General features: G+C 47.9%; 1 protein-coding gene across 10 annotated transcripts in view; it reads left to right on the top strand.

Annotated features, from left to right (window-relative positions):
* Positions 1 to 22804, top strand: part of Mical2 (microtubule associated monooxygenase, calponin and LIM domain containing 2) — a 198904-nt gene that overhangs the window by 91729 nt on the left and 84371 nt on the right. For 6 of the 10 annotated variants that reach the window (XM_085692913.2, XM_085692912.2, XM_085692916.2 and 3 more), the window contains exons 7-16: positions 1046 to 1201; positions 4464 to 4564; positions 8547 to 8804; positions 9930 to 10045; positions 10854 to 10980; positions 11617 to 11707; positions 12690 to 12837; positions 13685 to 13884; positions 14187 to 14293; positions 20776 to 20844. In XM_085692913.2, coding sequence (XP_085549039.2) covers positions 1046 to 1201; positions 4464 to 4564; positions 8547 to 8804; positions 9930 to 10045; positions 10854 to 10980; positions 11617 to 11707; positions 12690 to 12837; positions 13685 to 13884; positions 14187 to 14293; positions 20776 to 20844 — 1373 coding nt within the window. Of the gene's footprint in view, positions 1 to 1045; positions 1202 to 4463; positions 4565 to 8546; positions 8805 to 9929; positions 10046 to 10853; positions 10981 to 11616; positions 11708 to 12689; positions 12838 to 13684; positions 13885 to 14186; positions 14294 to 20009; positions 20181 to 20775; positions 20845 to 22804 lie in introns of all 10 variants that reach the window. The other 4 variants (XM_085692915.2, XM_085692914.2, XM_085692911.2 and 1 more) reach the window with 1 other exon arrangement.

Raw genomic sequence — 22804 nt, 5'->3', positions numbered from 1 at the left:
TGCCCTGCCTTCACGCCATGCCCATCTTCTCACAGCAGTGTCTGACAGGGCACCTCAAAGCTGCCAGTGTGAATACGTGTATGATTTGTGGGACTGCTCTGGTGGTTTGGGAAAATTACAGGTTGGAATTCTTGAGAGCCTAGGGTCTATGCCTAGCCTGCTATAGGTTAAACCCTTCCACATCAATCACTAATCAAGACAATGCCACCACAGACATACCCTCAGGCCAGTCTGTGAGGGGCTGTTCATCAGTTGAGATTCCTTCTTCCCGGGTCTGTCTAGGCTTATGTCAAAACACAAGCCAGTCAGCGTACATCCTAAACACCAGCTGCTGGGAACTGGTATACTGGTTTCTTTTGCTAGGTCTTGGTGTTGCTTTCGGAAGCACAACCCCATCTCTGCCTTCATCTTTACGGAGCTTCTTCCTCAATGTGTTTATGGGTCCAACTTTCCCTATGAATAAAGACATCAGCCATATTAGAGTAGATGGCCCATTATACTCCAGTTGACTTTATATTAACTAAGCCCAACATACAGAGACAACAAGGGTTAGGATTTCACCATCCATATGTGGTAGGAAGATGACAATGCAATACGACCCATAACAACAAATTTATAAAGAAAATGTTTTGGCATCCCTCTCTTATGGGAGTTTAGTCTAATCCTATTTTTCAAAAGGTTTTCTTTTCCATTTAAAATGCTAACAAAATCATTTGACTCATGCAAGCCCTCAGTGCCAAAGCACCTTAAGATTGTTCAGTGATATACTCAGAACATCTCCAGAGGGTTGAGGTCTATGGTAGCCTGCTACACATAACATTTTGGCCACTGGCCTGTGGATATGTAAGCTCTGCATATGGTCCAATGATATAGAAAAAAAACAGAGTTCAAAATGCCTCTTGCGGGAACAAGTCTGGTGCCTCTGCTTGCTCCAGAACCGCTGTCCCCATTGTCTTTGGGGCACAGACCAGAGTGTTCTCAGCAGTATTGTCTGAGTACCCACCCGATCTAGAGGACTGACCTATCTATCCTGTCCCTTATGCAGGGTTCAGGAGGAAGGAGTTCCGGGGGAAGCTGGCCATTGCCATCACCGCCAACTTCATAAATAGGAACAGCACAGCCGAGGCCAAGGTGGAGGAGATTAGTGGCGTGGCCTTCATCTTCAACCAGAAGTTCTTTCAGGACCTTAAAGAAGAAACAGGTGAGCCCTCCCCTCTCTAAACCAGATGCTATTCACAGCATGTTTGTATGTATGTATGTATGCATGTGTGAACAGATGTATGGTGGTCAGATGACAGTCTCTAGAATCCTTCTTCAGATGCCGTCCTGTGTGTGTGTGTGTGTGTGTGTGTGTGTGTGTGTGTGTGTGTGTGTGTGTGTAGAAAAGGTCCCACGGGCCCAACGCTTGACAAGTTGGCTAGGTTGCATGACCAGTGAGCCCCAGGGGTCTGTCTCTGTGCAGCAGTAGGGTTACAACACCATGCCTGCCCTCCCCTAACTCATGGATTCTGGCCAAATTCCATTCTGCAGTATTTTCCCAACACACGTTTTTCTGACTAAGCCATCTCCCTAGTCCTTCACCCAAGATTCCCAAGCTGTCCACAGGGCCCTCTGGCTTCCAGGGGTTGCTGGGACTGGAGTCTGGGAGCAAAGATTTCTCTCAGTGCACTAAATGTCTAGAGGCCCTTCAAAGAAAAGAGGGAATCTTGAGAGAATGTTTTGGATGTTGTACCTGGAAATAGATTGTAGACTTTGCTAATGCACGGTGGACATTTACTGAATGTCTGTCGTGTACTGGCGCTCAGCATTATAGAGTACAAAGTCAATGTTAGCCCCACCCCTCCTGAAGGGTCTCCCTATCCAAAGAGGGTACCCACATAAAGCACTGTAACACAGGGTAGTTGGGAAGTCCGTGCCTAAGATCAGCATGAAATGCTGGGACAAGCTGAAGAGGGAACCTATAATCTGAGGGAAGAACCTGAAGACGCCCTGGTGCTTTGTGCAGCATGTCAGCTGTCCCTCCCTATGAGACAGGACAAGGACCCTACACACAACTCACCCCCCCCCCCAGTATGCTCTGGCAGCAATTGTCACCTAACCATGGGACAGACGATATTGATTCAATAGCTGGGTATACAGCCTGGGACAGAAGATAAGCAACCCAAGACTTATATTCTGTGCAGCCAGATAGCCGGTAAGTGAACAACAGATACTCATGAGGGTAGTGGAGAAACAACGAGAACTTGGCTTTCTTTATAACCTGACCAAAACTGCACGTTGTCCCTTGGAAAGGCAGTGCAATGATAATGTTAAGTTAAGGCCTCCATACTCACCAGGCATGGTGGCACGTGCCTGTAATCCCAGCACTTGGAAGATAGAAGCAGGAAAGCAGATGTTCAAGGCTAGCACCAGCGACATAGTAATTTTGAGGCCAGCCTCAACTACAAGAGACCCTGTTTATAAAAGGAGTGAAGGTGCCAGGTGTGCTCTCTGGTGCCCAGTCTGCCCTGGTCTGTTGACACTTTCCCTTACTGCCACCTACACACTCGTTTCCCGAGGCTCCAGTTCCAATCACTGCACCCATACCTTGTCTTCTCCTTGTCTCAGCACATTTTAAATGGTGCCCACGTTTCTCGCTTTCCCATTCAACATCACATCTTAAATAGAATCCTGATGGTAGGTTTTGGGAACTGTGACTTCTCTTAGGATCCAAGCCTAAGGACTAAGGATGACCATGTGGCTTTGGTATCGCCTCTGAGATGGGACTGATTTTCTATGTTCAAGGGGCCAAAGGGAGAAAAAAATCAAAAAGGAGTATGTTTCATGATATGTTGAGATGATAGGACATTCAGGTTTCAATGTCCTTTAGCAAGGACTGTGATTTCACAACTCATCATGGACATACATTCACACTGTTGTCTGTGGCTGGTTCCACTGTATTTATAACAGAGATCCTGTGACCCACAAAGATACATGTGATCACTTAAGACTCTGGCCTCTGACCCCCTCCTTCCAGGGGTTTCCTGTTAAGGTGCCATTTCCCATGGAATCATTTTCTCCCAAAGTTCATTTTCTAGGAAGGGGCTGAGTTGCCGAGCCAGGCTCTGCCTCTTGCTGGATACAACACTATTTGCCACCTTAAGTCCCTCTGAACCTCCCCAATTTATTATTACAAGTTTTAATGTTTCCTTTCCAGAGTATTATATCCTTTGAATGATTTAATACTTAGTTTCCCAGCCCTTCCTTCCCCTTAGAGACAAAGAAAATAAATCCCCGAACCACCAAACAGGGATTATGGCAGGACACTGCATGTGTTTCTCCAGAGTTTTCACGAGCTTCCTTTAAACTTGGCTGTTGTTACACCGTAAGTCATTGTCTCACGTCAGTGACAGCAGTAAATTTCCTTTGATTCTCTTGGGGGCCTTCTGTGTGCATGGCTGTTTCCTATTTTACTGTAATAATAAGGGTGTTGCTATAGTTACCCAGCACACCTTATATGGATGCTTTGAGATCACTGTGTGCCTTTTACTTCCTGTCGCATAAACTAGCCAGAGGGTCTCAGGTTCTAGTGAGCACCAGGGAACTTAACACTTACGGTGTTGGCCCTACCTGCAGTTTCTAAATCAGCAGTCCTGATGATTTGACTTATGTTAAGTTCTCAGGTGAGCCAGTGGCTCTGACTGAGCCTCCCCGCATCCCTTTGAGAACCAGAGCCAAGGGATCATCTCATCGCGTGATCTTCAGTGCAGAATCCTAATGTGTGAAAGTGTTGCTGTCTGTGGAGAGGACAAAAGATGAGGTCTAGGGCTGGGGAGATGCCTCCACTGAGGTTCTGAATTCAATTCCCAGGACCCACATAAAAATGTTGGCATGGTGATGTATGTTAATGATCCCAGTTCTAGGACGTAGAGACAGGAGCATCCCTGAGGCCCGTCTAGTCTAGTTGCTGAGCTTTGGGTCAATGATAGACCCTGTCTCAAGTAGGTAGGTATGTGAAAAATGATTCTTGAGGTTGTCTTCTGGCCTACACACAGGAACATGCCCATGCCCACATACCACAATGCAATCTAGGCCTCTAACCTCGAGATGTTGTTCTGTTGACCTGGGTTTTCTCATGCAAGCTAGGCCATGGTAGAAGGTGCTCTGTGGGGCACACAGTGGATGGGGCCTGATCCATAGAGTCAGGTTCTACGTTTGCATCTGTGGTCCTGTTGAGCACTTCCTGTAACACTTTCTGTCTAGCTTTAACTTCAGAATGGTGGACATCTGTGGTTGTTGTATGCTGTTCGGTTGTTTTATGTTTGAGCATGCCTTTGTGCAATCATAAAAACTAGTTGCTTCTGGTCCACAGCCTGGTATGTCTTTACTATTTATCTTATGTGCATCTTCTGCACACACATACGGAGACCTGGAATGAAGCAAAGCGCGGTTGGGAAACTTAGTCTGAATGCTTCTCCTTTCAGGGATTGATCTCGAGAACATTGTTTACTACAAGGACTGTACCCACTACTTTGTCATGACAGCCAAGAAGCAGAGCCTGCTGGACAAAGGCGTCATCATTAATGTATGTACTTTTGGATAGCAATTTCTCAACTGTTTTCCCCCAGGGCGCGTGGGCTGCCAGCATCAGCAGATGTGAGAGGAGATACTGTCCTGCTAGAACCCATGCGAGGGGGGAGGGGAAAGAGAAACTGCCGGGCACCTTCCTTGCCTTTGACATTGCGTGACTACCCATCCACACAGATATGTTTCAACCTGTTGCGGTGAGAGACCTTTGCCCAGAATATGATCAGTTGAATCTTTTCCTTCCTCAAATGTCATTCTTCCTTTGGTTCCATCCTCCAAGAGGTCACACTCACTTGGAGATAGGGACTCCTTGTCCTTGTGGGACGTAGAGATGCTTTGGAGCATGACACTGTGTCCCTTTGCTACAGGGGAGCACTCACTGTTTGCGCCTTCAGAGTTGAGCAGAGAGACCCGGTTCTCCTTTGAGCTAACTCAGGATGGTGGCCAAGATTTTGATTTTTTTTTTTTTTGGAATCTCAGTCTTTTGTCTATAAAGTGGAATAACACCTGTAAATCCTCTGAAAAGAGGTCTTGAGACGTGACTGTATATGAGCAGGAGATGCATGAGGAATGTACACACATATGTATATGTGTATGCACATACATCATGCTTGGCTCAGTGCCTGGTAGACAGTGGTTTTCAGGGTTCTTCACACACACACACACACACACACACACACACACACACACACACACACCGCAGCCTTGTTTGGACACTTGCTCCAAACACACTATTGGCTGTTTGGTTTCTCTCCATAGCTTTGCTTCTTGTTTTACTTATTTATTTTTGCTCTGAGATAATGTCTTGCTGCATAGCCCAGGCTGTCCTCAAACTCCCCATCCTCTTGTCTCAGTCTCCCAAGAGCTGAGATTGCAGGCGTGCACACTAGACCTAGCACGCATCATCAAATGTAAGAGAGAACACGGTGTGGCTGGAGAGATGACGTAGAGGTTAAGAGCACTTGCTGTTCCTCCTGAGGACCCACGTTTGGTGACTCTCACCCACATTGGGGGGGGGACCTCTGACTGACTCCAATGCCCTCTTCTGACCTCTACAGACACTGTATGCATGTGGCATATTCTTACATAGACACACACATATGGATGAATAAAGATGAGAGAGAGGAGGTGGGGAGGATGAAGGCTTTGGTCAGACCTCACCCTCTAGAGCTCCTGTGCTCACTGCTTCAAGATAAGGATCCCACAGTCCCAGGTCAGCTGCCTCCAGGTCCTGTCCTAACTGGGACCACTCAGTGTTGCTTGTCAGAATACAGTGTGCCTATCTTCTCACCAGCTCGTACTGGTGTCTGGCCTGGAAGCATTAGTAACCCAGGCCTCCTCCGGGCCTCCTCCCCCTTGGCTGGGCCTCTGCTGAGAGCATGAGTTGTGGGCAGAGTGTGTGGGTAGGACAGGAGAAGCTAGCCTCACACACACACTAGCTGTTGTGAGCACTGGGCTTTCAGATCTGCCAGCTCACTGCTGGTTGGTCAGTATGGCAATAGGATGTCCTCTTTTTCCCTCAGATGTACTGAGGTGGCTTCTTCAGTCTTCTCTTGGGTGAATGCTGGGTACATCCTGTGAGGGAATGTTAGAATTTCAGAAATAGAGTATTTGAAGTCACAGCTCCCCAAGAAACAGAAACAAGAAACAGAAGGTCACTCAGGGTATAGAGGAGGTTGTATGTTTGGGAACCTGTAGAGTGCCCCTACTGGCACCTTGGATGAGTTCAGTTGGCATTTCATCATATGGCACCATTTATGACATGGTGAATTAGTAGGGGCAGGGAGCACCATCTATTGAGAACTTCCTATGTGCCAGGCACTCCGTGGGGTATTCTGTGTATCACTCTCTTTCCATCTTCATACGGTTCCAAGGAGGAGAGCTTACAATTATGGCTTTGAAAGTAAAAACGCAGACTAAAGTTGAACAGCCTGCCCATATTCCAGCTGTGACAGAATCTCAAGTACGCCAGGCTGGCCTTGAACTCATTTTGTAGCTGAGGATGTCCTTGAACTCCTGATCAGTTTGCCTCCGCCTCCCACACACTGAAGTTACTGGTGTGCCCCACCACTCCCAGTTTAAATCAGCGCTGGGGGCTGAACCCAGGTTGTTCGTGCACTTTAGGGTACTGCTGATGGGAGCTTGCCCTTTCGCGTCCTCTTTAGGAAAGGTGGTCTTTAAACAGAGCAGACTTTGGAAATATCTAGCGCTCTGCATCTCTAGGACGAATTTCCTCATTGTCCGTGCAGTCATCCCCACCCCAGCAGAGAAGGACAGTGCCCACTTTCATAGCCAGCCAGAGTGTCCCCAGCATCACAGAAAAGTGAGCAACTGCTTTCGGGAAGAAATTCAGAGAGAGGCATGGTACCCTCCCCCCTTTCTTTTCTGATCTGGTTTGACCACTAACCGCAGCATATCTGGACCCCAGTAGCTTAACTCCATCCGTTATTAAATCACACTTACTGGCTTGTTCCTTTGTCTCTTAATTGGACTGAAAGTTATCGTCAGAACCAGCCATGTGCAGTGTGTTCCGTGTTTGCCGGGAGGCCGTTATCAAGTCTGCTGTCCATTACAGTTCCCAGTGCCCTCTCTCTACATTCCTGCAGGAGACGGATCTCTCAGCACTCCGTGCCAGGAAAAGCTCGCCTCCCGTGAGGAACTGCTATGCTTCATTTTCTGATAAGGAAAGCCCATATCACATTTCCCCTTCACCTTGGATGCCAGGAAGCCCAACGCCAAACGGGATGCTTAATCACAACCGCGCTAACTGCCATGGCTGGACCATGTGCTTACTTCTTTGGCTCTGGTGTTCTAGTTTGATTCGTGCGTGCTCACAGGCACACGCACATGTGCACACACATGCACACACACACACTGCCTGAAGACACATATGCATATGTGTGCATCTCTGGAGGTCAGAGCTTAACTTCAGGGGTGACTCCTGGAGTCATTATCTTGTCTTTTGAGGTCTCTCACTGGTCCGGAGTTTACCCATTAGGCTAGGCAGACTAGCAAAGGACCCTTGAGGGATATTTCATCTCTGCCTCCCCAGCACTGAGGTTATAATCACACACTGTTCTGCCTGGATTTTTTTTTTGATTTTTCTCTGCTTCCCTCCCTGCCACTCCCCTCTCCCCTTCAACCCTGTCCCAAGGTCCCCATGCTCCCAATTTACTCAGGAGATCTTATCTTTTTCTACTTTCTACTTCCTATGCAAGTCTCTCTTAGTGTCCTCATTGTTGTCTAAGTTCTCTGGGATTGTGGTTTGTAGACTGGTTTTCTTTGCTTTATGTTTAAAAACCACCTATGAGTGAGTACATGTGATAATTGTCTTTCTGTGTCTGGGTTACCTCACTCAAAATAATGTTTTCTAACTCCATCCATTTTCCTGTGAAATTCAAGATGTCATTTTTTTCTGCTATGTAGTACTCCATTGTGTAAATGAACCACATTTTTCTTATCCATTCTTCGGTCAAGGGGCATTTAAGTTGTTTCCAGGTTCTGGCTGTGACAAACAATGCTGCTATGAACATAGTTGAGCACATGTCCTTGTGGCATGATTGAGCCTTCTTTGGGTATATACTCAAAAGTAGTATTGCTGGATCTTGAGGAAGGTTGTTTCCTAATTTTCTAAGAAATCACCACACTGACATCCAAAGGGATTATAACTGCTTGTATTCCCACCAGCAATGCAGAGGTGTTCCCTTTACCCTACAACCTCTCCAGCATAAGTTGTCATCAGTGTTTTTGATCTTGGCCATTCTTACAGGTGTAAGATGGAATCTAAGAGTTGTTTTGATTTTCTGCCAGGGTTTTTATGTGGATTCTGGGGATTGAACTCAGGCCCTCGTGTTTGCACGCCAAATGCTTTAAAGACTGATTCCTCTCCCAGCCCCTCTAGCCTCCTCATAAAGACCCATCCCCTGGCCTCGAGCCCTTTGAAGAGGAGGGAGGTTTTACATGTGTTCTGATCTCCCCAGGACTACATTGACACAGAGATGCTCCTGTGTACAGAGAATGTGAACCAGGAAAAACTGCTCTCCTACGCCCGTGAAGCTGCGGATTTTGCCACCAATTACCAGCTGCCATCCTTAGACTTTGCCATAAATCACAACGGGCAGCCTGATGTGGCCATGTTCGACTTCACCTCCATGTATGCCTCAGAGAACGCAGCCCTGATGCGTGAGCGCCAGGCACACCAGCTGCTTGTGGCCCTTGTGGGCGACAGCTTGCTTGAGGTACTGCCTGCCCTTCGAACCCTGGGAGCCAGCCCTTTAGGCTGAATTCTGAGATTTGTCAGCTTGCCTGTAGCAGAAACCTTTTCTCCCATTTCCAGCTTCTGGGTTGCTTCTAGGTTGAAGAACAAAACTAACCAGGCCTGGTCTAGAGCCCAAGACTGTCCTCCTCACAACATGTAGACCCTAAGCATGGCTGGACCTATTACCCATGTGGGTGGCCCTGTGTGGCCTATCAGTGTAGAAATCTTCCAGAGTGTGAGGGAGGCTGTGAGGACAAGGGATTTTCAAAGTACAGTGTAGACGTCGTGACCTTCTCTCTTGACCCTGTAAGTGCAAGGCCCCTTAGATAAATGCTCATTTCAGGGTTAGCTTCCAATCTTAGTATGAACACTGACAATGTCTGCAAAGTTATCCGGGGCTGAGCATCAGATTGCAAACCCTACCCTGGGTGTACCATGGAGCAAACTGTTTACCTGATTTGACCAAATCAGTCCTTGTTCACCCTTATTGTGGCCTGTCATTTTTTCTTTTTCTTTTTTTTCTTTTTGATTTTTGAGATAAGGTTTCTCTGTGTAACAGTCCTGGCTGTCCTGGAACTCACTTTGTAGACCAGGCTGGCCTCAAATTCACAGAGATCCGCCTGTCTCTACCTCCCAAGTGCTGGGATTAAAGGCCTGCGCCACCACCACCCAGTCCAGTGGCTTGGCTTGTCACTTCTGTCCCTGTCTCCCTCCCAACCTTCTCTTCTTCATTCTCCTGTGCTGAGTGTTCTGGCAGGCTCCAGTACTTTTCAGCCACAAAACCTTTGCCCCTGATTTTCCCAAATGGATGGAGGTCAGAATCCCATCCATGCTTTACAATGAGCGTGAAGGTCACACCTTCATGGAGTGTTCCCTGGTTCCGTTCTCTCCCGGAGCCCCCAGGTAGCCTTGCTACATGTGGGGCTGTCATACCCTTCTCATTGTGCTCCAACTACCCGTGATTCTGGGAAGCTGTGGGCAGCAGGATTCTGCCCTTGCTCTGGCTCAGAGATGGCACCCCGCAACCAGAGCGTGCCAGGTAGAATAGGAGAGGAGACGGTGAGGCACCAGAGCCAATGAGAATTTTACCTGTGTTCTTTTGCAGCCATTTTGGCCCATGGGCACAGGCTGTGCCCGGGGCTTCCTGGCAGCTTTTGACACGGCATGGATGGTGAAGAGCTGGGACCAGGGCACCCCTCCCCTGGAGGTGCTGGCTGAAAGGTGAGCCTCAGGAGCAGAACTCCTAAGTGGGGGGCGCTGGGTAGAAGACTCAGCAGGAGTAGAGCTAAATTAGCTGTCCTGCGGCCTCTGCGCTGAGCTTAATCTGCCATCCCACTTGTGGCCTGATGTGCTCTCCGGGTCTCCAAGGACCCTCTATGTCATGGTCCTTCTCCGTCAGTGAGTTGCTCTGGTGTCCAGGACAGTAGAGACAAATCTGGACATGGGCTAGTCCTCAATCAGTCCTTTTCTCGTCCACACGAGGCCCAAGAGGTTTATTTAAGGAAGTCTTCAAGGACATTTCACAGTGTCCTTCCCTGGGTAAGGATCCTGGGGCCTGCCAGTCCTCTCCTACAGCTGAAGTCCTGGCTTCTTCCCAGGCCCTTGCTGCTGGCCATGGGACCGTGAACAGATGGCTGACCGGGAGAGTTAGTGCTGATATGGGAGACAAGCTTTTGATGGCCTTGGGTGTGGACCGCCGTGACCACAAAAGCAGGCCACAGGAGATTGTGGCTGGGTCGTAGCTTTAGCTGAACCGGAGTCTGCTGAGATGTTGGACCTGTGTTCTGGCATCCCGCCCAGGAAAGGAGACCTCATCCCTACCACCTGGGTACTCTTTCCTCTCTCCCCCTCTCTGCCCCTCCCCTGCATTTTGCAGCTCTCCGGAGTATGTGAGATGATAGGAAAGAATTATACAAACACACCAGAGGCCATCCCTGCAACCTTGGAGGCTGGGGGAGAGGGGAGTATTGGAACAAGGGCCTGAGGTGGCAAGAACAATCTCTGACCTCTGGGTTCTGACTCCCTGCAGAGAAAGCCTTTACCGGCTGTTACCTCAGACAACCCCAGAGAACATCAACAAAAATTTTGAACAATACACATTGGACCCAGCAACACGGTACCCAAACCTCAACTTGCACTGTGTCAGGCCTCACCAGGTAAGCCCACTCCCAAGCCTGTCTGAAGCCCCTGCGGTGAGCTGAGGGAAAGCAATGGTCTCATAAATTGTCACTGTCCTGAGGCCACCAAAACTTTTTAGCAAAAGGGTGGAGCCAGTTCTTTCCCCCACAAAATGCAAAGGTGCAATAAAGGCCTAGAGGCCTCTGTATAGCCTGTAGGAGGGGACTAGCACACATATGGTACTGTGCATATGTGTGTGTTTATATATTTTCACGTGTTGATTTGTCACTGTGCAAATGTGACACTGATTATACCCCTCTCTCAAAAATAATCCACTTACCTAGATATCTCCTCTCTTCCTTACCATGTATAGGCTTGGACATCATTTATCCTGGAGATTTTATCCACCCAAACTCTATTAATTAATAGGATAGAAAATAGTATGGGTTCTACTAGCCAATTAGATATTCACTGTTAGTTCTGCCTCATTTGGAAGGACAGTTGAGGCCTGTTGTCTGTGACTCAGTTGTCTAGATGCCGTGCTGAAAGTCTTACCAGCCTACTACGCCTTAAGAAAACAGTAGCGGGTAGGGAATCTTGTATGGGGCAGAGAGAAGCCTCCAGCCCAGGAGCTGGGAACTGATGGGCAGATGTGTGATCTTTTCTGCTCGTAGGTGAAGCATTTGTACATCACTAAAGAACTGGACCGCTTCTCTCCCGAGAGATGGGGCTCAGTGAGGAGATCCGTTAGCCTCTCCAGGCGGGGTGAGTTGCCTGTCTGGGACCCAGGGACAAGCTGCGCAGGGGATGAGGCTTGCTCAGACCCACAGCCAGCCTGGCTCTGCTCCATTACCTGTGTTATCTTGAGAGGTGTCCCTCCTCTTTGTCCTTCTGTTTCCTCATCTCTCAGAGCATGGGTAAGATGGGGATATCAGAACTAAGATGCAGTCACTTGCTGAGCACTCAGCCAGGAAAGTCCGCTGTAGGGAGTTCCACGGAGCTAGGTTTTCTTTGTGTCTTGTTTCTGGGATGAGTGTCCTGTCTCCCTAGCAGCTAGTCACCAGATTCCTGGGACTTTCCCCCTCCCCTCCCCTTATCTTCCTAATCTGACTCAGTGCTGGCACAGAGCGGTGTTCAGAGGCAGGGGAGGGATAGTTCAATGAGTAACTCCTTAACAGCCCTTCATTCAGGCCCCCTGCTCTCCTACCCAGAGACACTCCAGCTGCCACTGTGTCCGTCTCCTCCCTCCCATCCCTGCACACACCACATGCCCAGCTGCTGTAAAACACTGTTTACAATAGTAAACTTTTATTGTTACCCAAGCATGGCAGGCTCTCCGCATTCCTTGCTGTCACTCCATCCTGTTTTCCTGGAATACCTCCATCTGATGAATTCCTAGACACTCTTCAGTAGCCAGCTCACATGCACATCCACAGAGACTTTCTTTCGAGCGTGCTTCCTAGGCCTCTTGCATCAAACCTGGTCATGAGCACCTCTGTCCACGACAGCCCCGTGTCATTAGCGTCACCTGTGTTCTGAGCCTCCAGCCCTGGACCCTGGCCATAGTGGACCCTGGGGACAGTGCTGTTCGACAGTGTGCTTCCTGTTGACCTGGGCAGTGGCCGTCAGGGTTGCATCTCTGCCGTCCACTCTTCCTGGTTCCCAGCCCTGATGGCAGTGGTCGTGATGCTCAGACTGAACTCCCTGAAATCCCTGCAGAGCCTCACCACCTGTCCCCTCCCCACAGAGTCAGACATCCGGCCTAACAAGCTCTTAACCTGGTGCCAGCAGCAGACCGAGGGTTACCAGCACGTCCGTGTCACCGACCTGACCACATCCTGGCGCAGTGGCCTGGCCCTGTGTGCCATCATCCACCGCTTCCGGCCAGAGCTGATGTGAGTGCAGACTCTGGATACAGGGGACCCCAGCTTCTCTGAGTGAAGACCCCCAACCTGGCTCAGTGTTTCCCTCTGCAAGTTCTGATGGGTTGTTTTCTAAGACTTGCTTTTCCCTTGTTTGGACAGCAACATGTTTGCCCCGTGTCCCTAGGATCTGACAGTCATCACAGGATCAGTGGTTGTGTCTCCCCACTTGGCCCCCAACCCTAATAGCCATCTTTTGGAAATTGAGTGTAGGCCTCAATGCCCCCCCCCCCAATGAGAGGAAGAAGAAGAAGAGAGACCTACTTAACCAAAGAAGTGCTGTTTTGACATCCAGAATCATCAGATCATTTCTAGAATCTTCTAAAGCTTCTTTGTGTGTTGGCAAAATGGCAGGGTCAATAGGAAGGTGAGAGAACAGTTTAGAAACCCTTCATGATGTCTACTGACTTATTGACACGGGGAGCAGTACAGATTCCCACCCAAGTACAAACCCTTCCTAAAGGCTAATGGAAAACTACCCAAATCTAGCCCCGAGGATCTCCAATGATATATGCAATTTGATTGATTTGAGAAAAGATCCTGTTACTATAACAGTTAAAATTTAAAAAACGAATGAGAAGTAATTAAAGTAACTCCTACATTTTCAAATAGAGTAAATCGTTTTCTGAGGGCTTCAGCCTAGGTATAATCATGTGGTATAATCATGGCCTGTGTTTGATTCAGTCCCTTCATGGGCAAGGCATGTTCCTGGGTTTGAGGTTGGGGCTCAATGGGGCTGGAAAATCATCAGTCCACAGAGCTCCTTCTGGGCTCAGTGCATCCTGTCTCACCCTGAGCTCACCTGGTATTGGTCCTCCAGCAACTTTGACTCGCTGAATGAAGATGACGCTGTGGAGAACAATCAGCTGGCATTTGATGTGGCCAAGCGTGAGTTTGGGATCCTGCCTATGACTACCGGCAAAGAGATGGCGTCTACTCAGGAGCCCGACAAGCTCAGCATGGTCATGTACCTCTCCAAGTTCTATGAGCTCTTCCGGGGCACTCCACTGAGACCCATGGGTAAGCATAGAGGCTGTGTCTAGTCTCTATATCTTTGTCTTCTCTGCCCCTGCCCGAGTCTGGCTGGTGCTGTCTACTCTGAGCTTCAAGACACCTTCCCTTCAACTCAGAGGCCAAACAAGGGTGACTATCCTTGAAGACATGCAATGGCCTCCCCACACCCCTCAGTCTTCTAAGGCTTTATAAAAGTTGTGGTAAGGAAATTATTCTAGAAGAGTCCTGATATGAGGATACCCACATGTTACAACATCACCACCTGGGCCCTGGATCCCAATTTCAGTGTTGTTTTTGCTTCTCAACAGATTCCTGGCGTAAAAATTATCGAGAAAATACTGATTTCGACTTGGGCAAATCACTCATTCCTAATAACTATCTCAACCTCACATTTCCCAGGAAGAGGACCCCACGGGTAAGTTTCAGGCCGGTCTTTTGTTTCTTCCCCACTGCAGGTGATGGGGGAAGAGGAAGGAGAATTTCATGGCTGGGTTTGTTTATGTTGACAAACTATGTAGCTCGAGACTCAGAAGATGAGCAGACAGCTCAGAGTGTGTGTATTTTCAGAGTGCACCCAAGGTAGCTCTGCTCCCAGAGAGGTGAAGCAAGGTCATTTCTCATGTCATTCAGATCCAGGGGTATAACAGATGTCGGTCAAGGGGCAAGGTTATGGTAGTAGTCTACAGTTTCTCATTCCATCCATCCATCCATCCATCCATCCATCCATCCATCCATCCATCCATCCATCTATCCAGTGGTCATCGTGCCCCACTAACTCTAAGGCTGTGGCTTTTAGTTGTTTTGATGATGGGAGTGATTGATTACACACAAGTGAGGGATATGGGGTTCTTGGCTTCGAGTCCCGTCCTAGCTTGCTTCTCTGTTGCCGTGATAAAACGCAGACCAGACCAACTTGGGGGAGGAGACTGTTCGTTTGGTTTGCACTTCCGTGTCTCAGACCATGATCAAAGGTATCCAGAGCAGCATCACAGGGCAGGAGTCTGGCGGTGAGAACTGAAGAAGACGCCACGGAGGAATACTCACTCTCCATGGCTGCCCTGCCTTCTTCTACAACTCAGAACCACTTTCTCTGGGGTGGTACCACCCCCAGTGGGCTGGGCCCTCCTACATCAATGGTCAGTCAAGAAGATGCCCCACAGACTTGTCTACTTTAAAACAGTCTCATGGGTTGTATGAGTCCCCTCATTGGTCATAATGGCTTTTGTTGTGTATCCAGTGATGGCACAGGCTGAGGTGATGTTAGCTGGGAGACAGATGACTGAGCTCGGTCCCACACAAGATGCTGAGAACCATACACAAATCTTTATCTATCCTGGTGGCTCAGCCACACAGAGATTGGTACAATCAGACATGTGTCCTACCCACAGGGGAGCGTGTGTATCTTAGGGAATACACATTTAGGTAGATGATGCCTGGACCATTCTGTCCCATTGCCCACCTGCCCACCTCTTACTTGGTGACTGTAGTTTCTGCCAGACTGGCAAACATTACTCAGCATAAGCCCAGGGCATAGTGAGCTTCTAGAACGTTCAGGAATCATCGAACCCTTAGTGTCTGTGACTTTTTCACAATACTCCCAGATTATAAAAAAAAATGCCTGTTTTCTGTCCCCTAAGCAGTTAAGTCCAAATAATCAATGTTTTTCTACGCTGTCATGCTTAGCTGATGAGACTTTTTCTGGCAATCCTTTTGTAACTTAGTTATGCATGTCTCAAGCATTGACTTTGCAAATGACAACATTGTCTCACAGTTGCACAAAATAAGCATGTGTATGTTCTCACAGCCTACAAGCCACAGGTTGGACACCTCTGAGTTTACCATGTGGTGTAGGACAATTCACCTCATCCAATGTGAGCCAGAGAAGCTGAAAATCGGATGCCCTTTATTTCAGCCATCTTGCATCTCAATGGGAGGAGATAGAATGTTTTGGCTTGATAGATTCACAGTTACAGAACCTAAGCAGACATAAGCAGGGCCCAGAGAGGCCAGGTGACTTGCCCAAGGGCACACACTGCTGATTATACATCATTGCTTTGCCCCTGCCCTGCACTTGTTGGTCAAAATGGCTTTTGTTGTGTATCCAGTGATGGCACAGGCTGAGGTGATGTTAGTTGGGAGACAGATGACTGAGCTCGGTCCCACACAAGATGCTGAGAACCATACACAAATCTTTATCTATCCTGGTGGCTCAGCCACACAGAGATTGGTACAATCAGACATGTGTCCTACCCACAGGGGAGCGTGTGTATCTTAGGGAATACACATTTAGGTAGATGATGCCTGGACCATTCTGTCCCATTGCCCACCTGCCCAAACAACGCCTGCAACCGTGATAAAGGAGTCTGTGTTCGTCACTCCTCACTATCACCCTATGTTGTTTCTCCAGCTTCCAGAGAAAAAGCCTAACATGTCCACCTGTCCAGGCCCTCCACAGTGCTACATCTTGTCCTTCAAAGGTGTCACTGTCCCCTACTGAGCCAGCCCTAACAATCTATCTCCCTTCAGTTTAAATCCGGAAAAAAAAAAATAGTTCTTTCTCCTCTCCTCTTATATAACTGACAACATTCAAATCTCAGCAAGACATACCAACTTTGAGCAAACGTTTTCTCCACTAGGGAGTTTTGTGGGAGAGCTCTTTACCCAATAATGAAGACTGGGTGGCCCATGCCTGGGAGGGAAAGACTGGGGATTATGTTCTCCTCTTTAGCAGTCTTTGGTGTGCTTCTACAGTCTGCCTGTGGCTCTGGTCAGAACCCAAACGCTTCTTGGTATAGAATGAAAGGTCTTGGGAGTTCCTAAATTATTTTCACCATGCAAGTAGGTGCCATCTGAACCTACATTTTCAGCCTCTTACCTTTCTGTAGTCATACAGATTTGTGCATACTCTAATCTGTGCTGCTTTTGGCTCTCCTAGATTTACACTCCTGGGCAATGCCTCTTATTATGAGTACTGCGGTCAGTCATTGTCCTTGTTCAATTATTCACACCTGAGGGTACCTGGGGTTCATCTCATCTTGAGCTCATTTCTTCTGAGACAATACATAAATCCATCACCTGCTATAAAATGTCCATTCTAAAGGTCAACTGGGTATCCCAGAGACTTACCCTTTTCAGCTAGGTCCTGCTCTACCAACACTGGTTCCTGGTGGAGGTGAAGTCACACAGCATGACTCTTCTGTGTATGGCCAGAGTGGCCCAGATGCTTCTCTAGAGTCCACTGAGTCTTGTTCTTTCTGCACAGATACTTTTTCAGAGAGCCAAAAGTGCTTTTTCAAAGTGCCGCTTCTATTTATCTAGAATAGATGCCACCTATTCATCTATCCATACATCAGTCCATTAATCCATCCATCCATCATCCATCTACCCACCCACCCATCTATCCCTCCTCTTACCCACCTATCCATCAATCTATCTATCCATCTATTCACCCACCCATCCACCTATCTATCCATCCATCCATGTGTCCATCAATCCATTCACCTACCCACCTGTCTGTCCACCCACCTACCTATCTATCCATCACCTACCCATCAGTTCATTCACCCATGTACCCATCTGTTCATCCATTCATCTACCCACCCATGCCTATATCCTTTGGAGGAAGGTTGGGAACATAGTGTCCTTACAGTGTAGTGGGTAGGGAAACTTGGACTTGGCGTTGTAAAATTTTAGTAAGTTTTACAGGTATTGTCAAAGTAAGAACTAGAACTCAGGTGTTTAAAATTCTGTTACTAATAGCATTGGCACTATATAGCAATGTGTAGTTTAAGAAGTGTTTTACATTCTGTGATTCCATCAGACTCACCTCACAGTAACTTATGAGTAGATGGGGTCAGACTCTTTTCTATAGGTGAGGACGCTGAAGTCAAGGTGATTAGGTGATTTTCTGAACATCACTAGCCACAGACTAACACCTGAACCTGTGATTCCTTGAAGAGAGAACTTTGTTGGTAGTATCACTGGCCATCTTTTTAAATATGCATGCTGATATCCAGCTCAACCAGATCTAACTTCCTCCACGGTTGGGCTAAACCAGATAACTAAATATAAATGTTGTTTGCATTGAGCCAAAGCAACTCAGGATGTGTGGGGACATGGCTGTCCTCAGCTAGTCAGATTAATAGGCAGACCAGCGGATATGTGGCGTTTGGTTGTTTTTTAAAGAGGGAAACCATTTAGTTTAATAAATGGATTTTGGCATATCAACTCTTTCACATCCTTGGAAAATCATGATAAGAAAATGTTCCCGGGGTGAAAGAACTGGAAAGCTAATAGGAAGAGAACCTAAGTCATTTGTTTATTCTCATGTTCACTCTGCGTGACCATGAGAAATATTTGGGTTTTCGTTATGCTTCTGGTTCTTTGTCAAGTATAATAAAGTTCAGAGTGATTAAAGTCTTCTTGTAAAACGTATTTTTATTTATTCTTTTTTTTTACCAATCTCATACATGTATGCAATATATTTTTACCATATCCATCCCAACACACCCTGACCCCCACAGAAGCCCCTCTTCTCCCAACCAGTCCCCCTCTGACGTGTGTGTGTGTGTGTGTGTGTGTGTGTGTGTGTGTGTGTGTGTGACTGCCTGTGTCTGTGGCCATGTCCCACTGACTTTAATTATGCTCGGTTATGTGAGCATAGGCAGAGGTTATTTACCAGAGTGTAGCAACTTACTAGTCGTTGTGCCATTGAAGAAAATGGCTCTGGGTTAGAGGTCTTGAGTCAACATTTGGCTTCCAGTGAGAAAAATAAATAAATCTCTACATTTTAATTTTCTTAGGCTTTTGTTTTGAACTGCATCTCAATAGTACTTTTCCATAGGGGAAAGTAGATATTGTTTGGATGTCTGTGCATTGCTAAGCTTTCCACATAGATGCATTTTATTTCCCAGGTCCTTCACAGTGGAGGCATCTAAGAAGCAAAGGTTGCCCCTTGTACTCCATTTATTCTCCCAGGAGGACTTAGGGACTTCTTAGGAGCTGCTGGCTGGGCCCACCACCCTGGACTGAGTTCTGTGAGCCCTTAGGTCATGTGTCCAGATGGGGTCTAGCCAGGCTCCAGTTGTTTGAATTGGTCCCACCCTGGGCTTTCAAGTATAAGGGAGAGAAAAAAATGTATTATTCTTTGTGAGAAAAGCCAAGTCCTCCTTAAAAGTGGAAGCATACAAAGAGAACCCTAAGATTATGCAGGAAGCATTCTTGTCCGTGGGACATTCTGTACTTCAGTTCTGGTCTCTGGGTCTAAGTGGCATTCACAGACGGTAGAGCTGGGAGCCCAAACAGTTTGTGCCTCTAAAACCCAGCATTGTTGGAAACCAGGTCATCTGTTTCTCTTGGTGTTTGTCCAGGCGCTAGACCGGGGCTATTTTCATTCACAGAATAATGATTTATGAGAAGCTGAAGGAGATGCTGAGGGAGGCAGGGCCCTTGATCTGCCGGGCTACAGTGCCTTGGTCAAATTTTGAACAAATATTCATGACTAAACTGTGGTTGGTTTTTCTTTTAGTGGGGGTGGTGAATATGGTAGGCGTGTGTGTATATGTGTGTGTGTGGTGTATATGTGGTGTGTGTATGTGATATCGTGTGTGATGTGTGATGTGGTGTAGTGTGTGTCTCTGTGTGTGTGTGTGTGTGTGTGTGTGTGTGTGTAATGTGGTGCGTGGTCTGTGATGTGGTGTGTGTCTGTATGTGTGTGATGTGGTGTGGGGTGTGTGTGTGTGTGTGTAGTGTGTGTTGTGATGTGATATGTAATGAGGGTGTTTATTGGACTCAAATAATGCACAGTAGACTCGGTGCTGGGGTTCCCAGGCTTCTATTTCAGAGTATCCAGGCCCGGAAGGACCCTTCTGGGGCCAGGCAAACTATGCTTGGGCCTGGATGGGTGTTATGCCTGGGCTTACAGTGAGCCTGTGGTACCTCTTCCTGCATTTATGGTGTCTGAAAGGCTGGGATGTGATGTGGACCTGCCCATGGAGGAAGTCAGAGTATAGGAAAATCCATGCAGATGTGACATATACTCTGTGGGATGTGACCCCGGACTCCAGCAGGAGCTAACTGTTGGGAGAAGGTCCAAATCACTGGAAACTGGTACTTATGATGTCTGTCCTTAGGGAATAGATGCAGTCTGGCCTCAAAGATACATGTGGAGAAGGAACAGTACTCAGCCTCCGCGCCACCCAGGCCATGGGGACAGCTCAGTCCTTACACGCTACTCACCTGACAAGCCTGGGCTCGGTTATTCATATTCAGGCAGAGCTGTGACGGGCTACCAGGATAGCTGGGTAATACACTCTGAAAGGGAATGTGTCTATTAATAGTTACAGTGGCGGAGGGAGTCAATAAATCTGAACGTCCTTGGCAAGCTGGACATTTGATCTCTAGTCCGCAGGTTGGAGCTAATATTTATTGAAACGAATTAAATCATTTAATGGTGGCTGGATTATAGGCTTAATTTGACACCAAAGCCCTGGACAGCTCACTCAAGTCCTGAGAATGCTCTCTGCAGGGTGAACTTGTCCTACCTCTTCACCGGAGGCCCAGGGAACAAAGAAAGTCAGGGAGTTCCCTTAAGGCAGCAAGCACAGAGGGTATTCCCGGGCCTGGCTCTGACTTCGGGGACATAATTAAACCTCCCCCAAACCCACAGCCACTGTAATAGAGATGACGCCTACCCTGCTTGTGTCTCAGGGATTCCGAAATAGAAGAGAGACACTCTCCATTATGCCTAACTGTAACTCCATGGCTCTGCTTAGCCATCTTTCCCCTTGTCTACCGTTAGACTGACAGCTGTGTCCAGATGAGCATGCATTCTTCCATGCTTCTGGTTCAAACAGCGTTGGTGGCCCTGAGCTCACCCTGTTTCCTTGGCTGTTGCAGGTAGACACCCAGACCGAGGAGAATGACATGAACAAGAGGAGGCGGCAGGGTATCAACAACCTGGAAGAGGTGAGTGTGCCTGGGCTCGGCTGATACAAACACCCGCATCCTAAGGACCAGTGGCTCTGGGTGTGCTTGCTTAGCTATATCACTAGCCCTGCTTCCATTTTGTTTTTTTCTCTCATGAACCACTGGGATCCGGACTCAGTTTGATCACTTTACTACTTCCTAGCTGTGTAACCTTGCAGGATGAAACCTCCCCCGGGGGTGAGGGCCGTGGCTGTCAAATGTGCTGGCACATCCAAAACGTTTAAGACTTTGAAAGGTTTTTAGATTGATAAGACGTCACACATAGCATAGTTAATTAATATTGAGTTGCTAATCGTAGGAAAGAGACACCGGCCGACCGGCTCTCTGCACTGTTTGCGGCTTTCCTCTAAAGCCTTTAAGACAAATGTTGGGTGCCCGCGAGTGCCACCATCTGGCGAAAGGGGAAAACTGTAGGAGACCATGTCGAAGTCTAGATAGAGCCTGCGTCTGAAAATGGGCTGGAGGGTGTGAATTCTACCTTAATCAAATAATTTAAAGAGACACGAGACGTGCACTTCATTGCATTTGTGCGTGTGCGTTTGTGTTGGAGGGTGATCGTGCACCTTGTACGCATGTGGAGGCCACAGATGCTGTCAAGCATCTTCCTTGTTCGCTCTCCACTTACTTTTTTTACTTTTTTCAAAACAGGGTTTCTCTGTGTAACAATCCTAGATATCCTGGAACACTCTTTGTAGGCCAGGCTGGCCTCGAACTCTCAGAGATCCGCCTGCCTCTGCCTCCCAAGCACTGGGATTAAAGACGTGCGCCACCACCTCCCGGCTTCTGCCTTACTTTTTTGAGACAGGGTCTTGCTCTGAAGTGGTAGCTCATCCATTAGACTTGACTGGATGGCCCATGAGCCCCAGGGATCAGCCGGCCCCCACTTCCCACTGCCAGGGCTATGGACTTGTGCCATTGCACCTAGCTTTTCATTTGGGTGTTGGGGGGACCTGCATTCAGGTCTTCGTGTTTTGTATGCCAGTCACTTTACCTGCTAAGCCATCTCCCCAGTCCTGTACTTCATTTTCCAAAGCCATCCTAATTCTGCAAAAGGAAGCATGCATATGCCCATGAGGTGTGGGCACCAGCTTTAACTGAGCTACTGGCTTATGCTGTAGCTGACTCAGGCATGTGGGGTGTGATTTACAAACTACACCAATGCTTGATTCCCAGGACGTAGAAGAGACTTACTTGCCTCCTCTGGGTGTGACTTTAATGTTATATTTTGTAAAACGTGGGTCGTGTTTCAGGCTTGTTCTGTCTCCCATGAGTGAACTGCCAGTCAAGCCAGAAGCCCACCCTGATAAAGTGTGGCTGCCCACCACTTACCTCATTCTCTGATCAAAGGAAATCTGGAGTCCAGTTCACATCTTGCAATGCAAACATGCTCGCTGCCCTCATCTGAAGTGTTTCCAGAACCTTTGGGGACAATCTCACCAAGAACTGTGGCTTCAGAAGGGGCTGGAGAAATGGCTGAGCAGTTAAGAAAGCTCACTGCTCTTCCAGAGGACCCAAGTTCAGTTCCCAGCACCCACATCAAGTAGCTCTCAACTGCCTAAAACTGCACCTCCAGGGAATCCAGTGCCCTCTTCTGACCTTCAGAGGTGTAAACACACACACACACACACACACACACACACACACACACACACACGTTTTAAAAATGAAAAGGTAATGCAAACCCTGGTGCCCTGACTCAATGAATTGGTGCACTGGTGGCTGTGTGGTCCGCTGTTGTCACCGACTTTGATCTGTGCAGTGTTCACTCAGTAGACTCCACCCTCCCCCTTGATCATGAGTGGTTTGTGTGCAAGCCACATTTCATACCCTAAAGCAGGGAGTGGCTCTCCATTTTGTGTTTGTCCAGAACTTGACTGTGCTGTTCATACACTACCCCTCCCCCAGGCTCCTCTCTTTGGGATCCTATTTTTAGAAACAG

This window comes from Myodes glareolus, chromosome 7, assembly GCF_982192425.1.
Source record: "Myodes glareolus chromosome 7, mMyoGla1.1, whole genome shotgun sequence".
NCBI lineage: Eukaryota > Metazoa > Chordata > Mammalia > Rodentia > Cricetidae > Myodes > Myodes glareolus.
The sequence above is the reverse complement of the archived record's forward strand: the minus strand, read 5'-3'. Positions and strand labels throughout refer to the sequence as shown.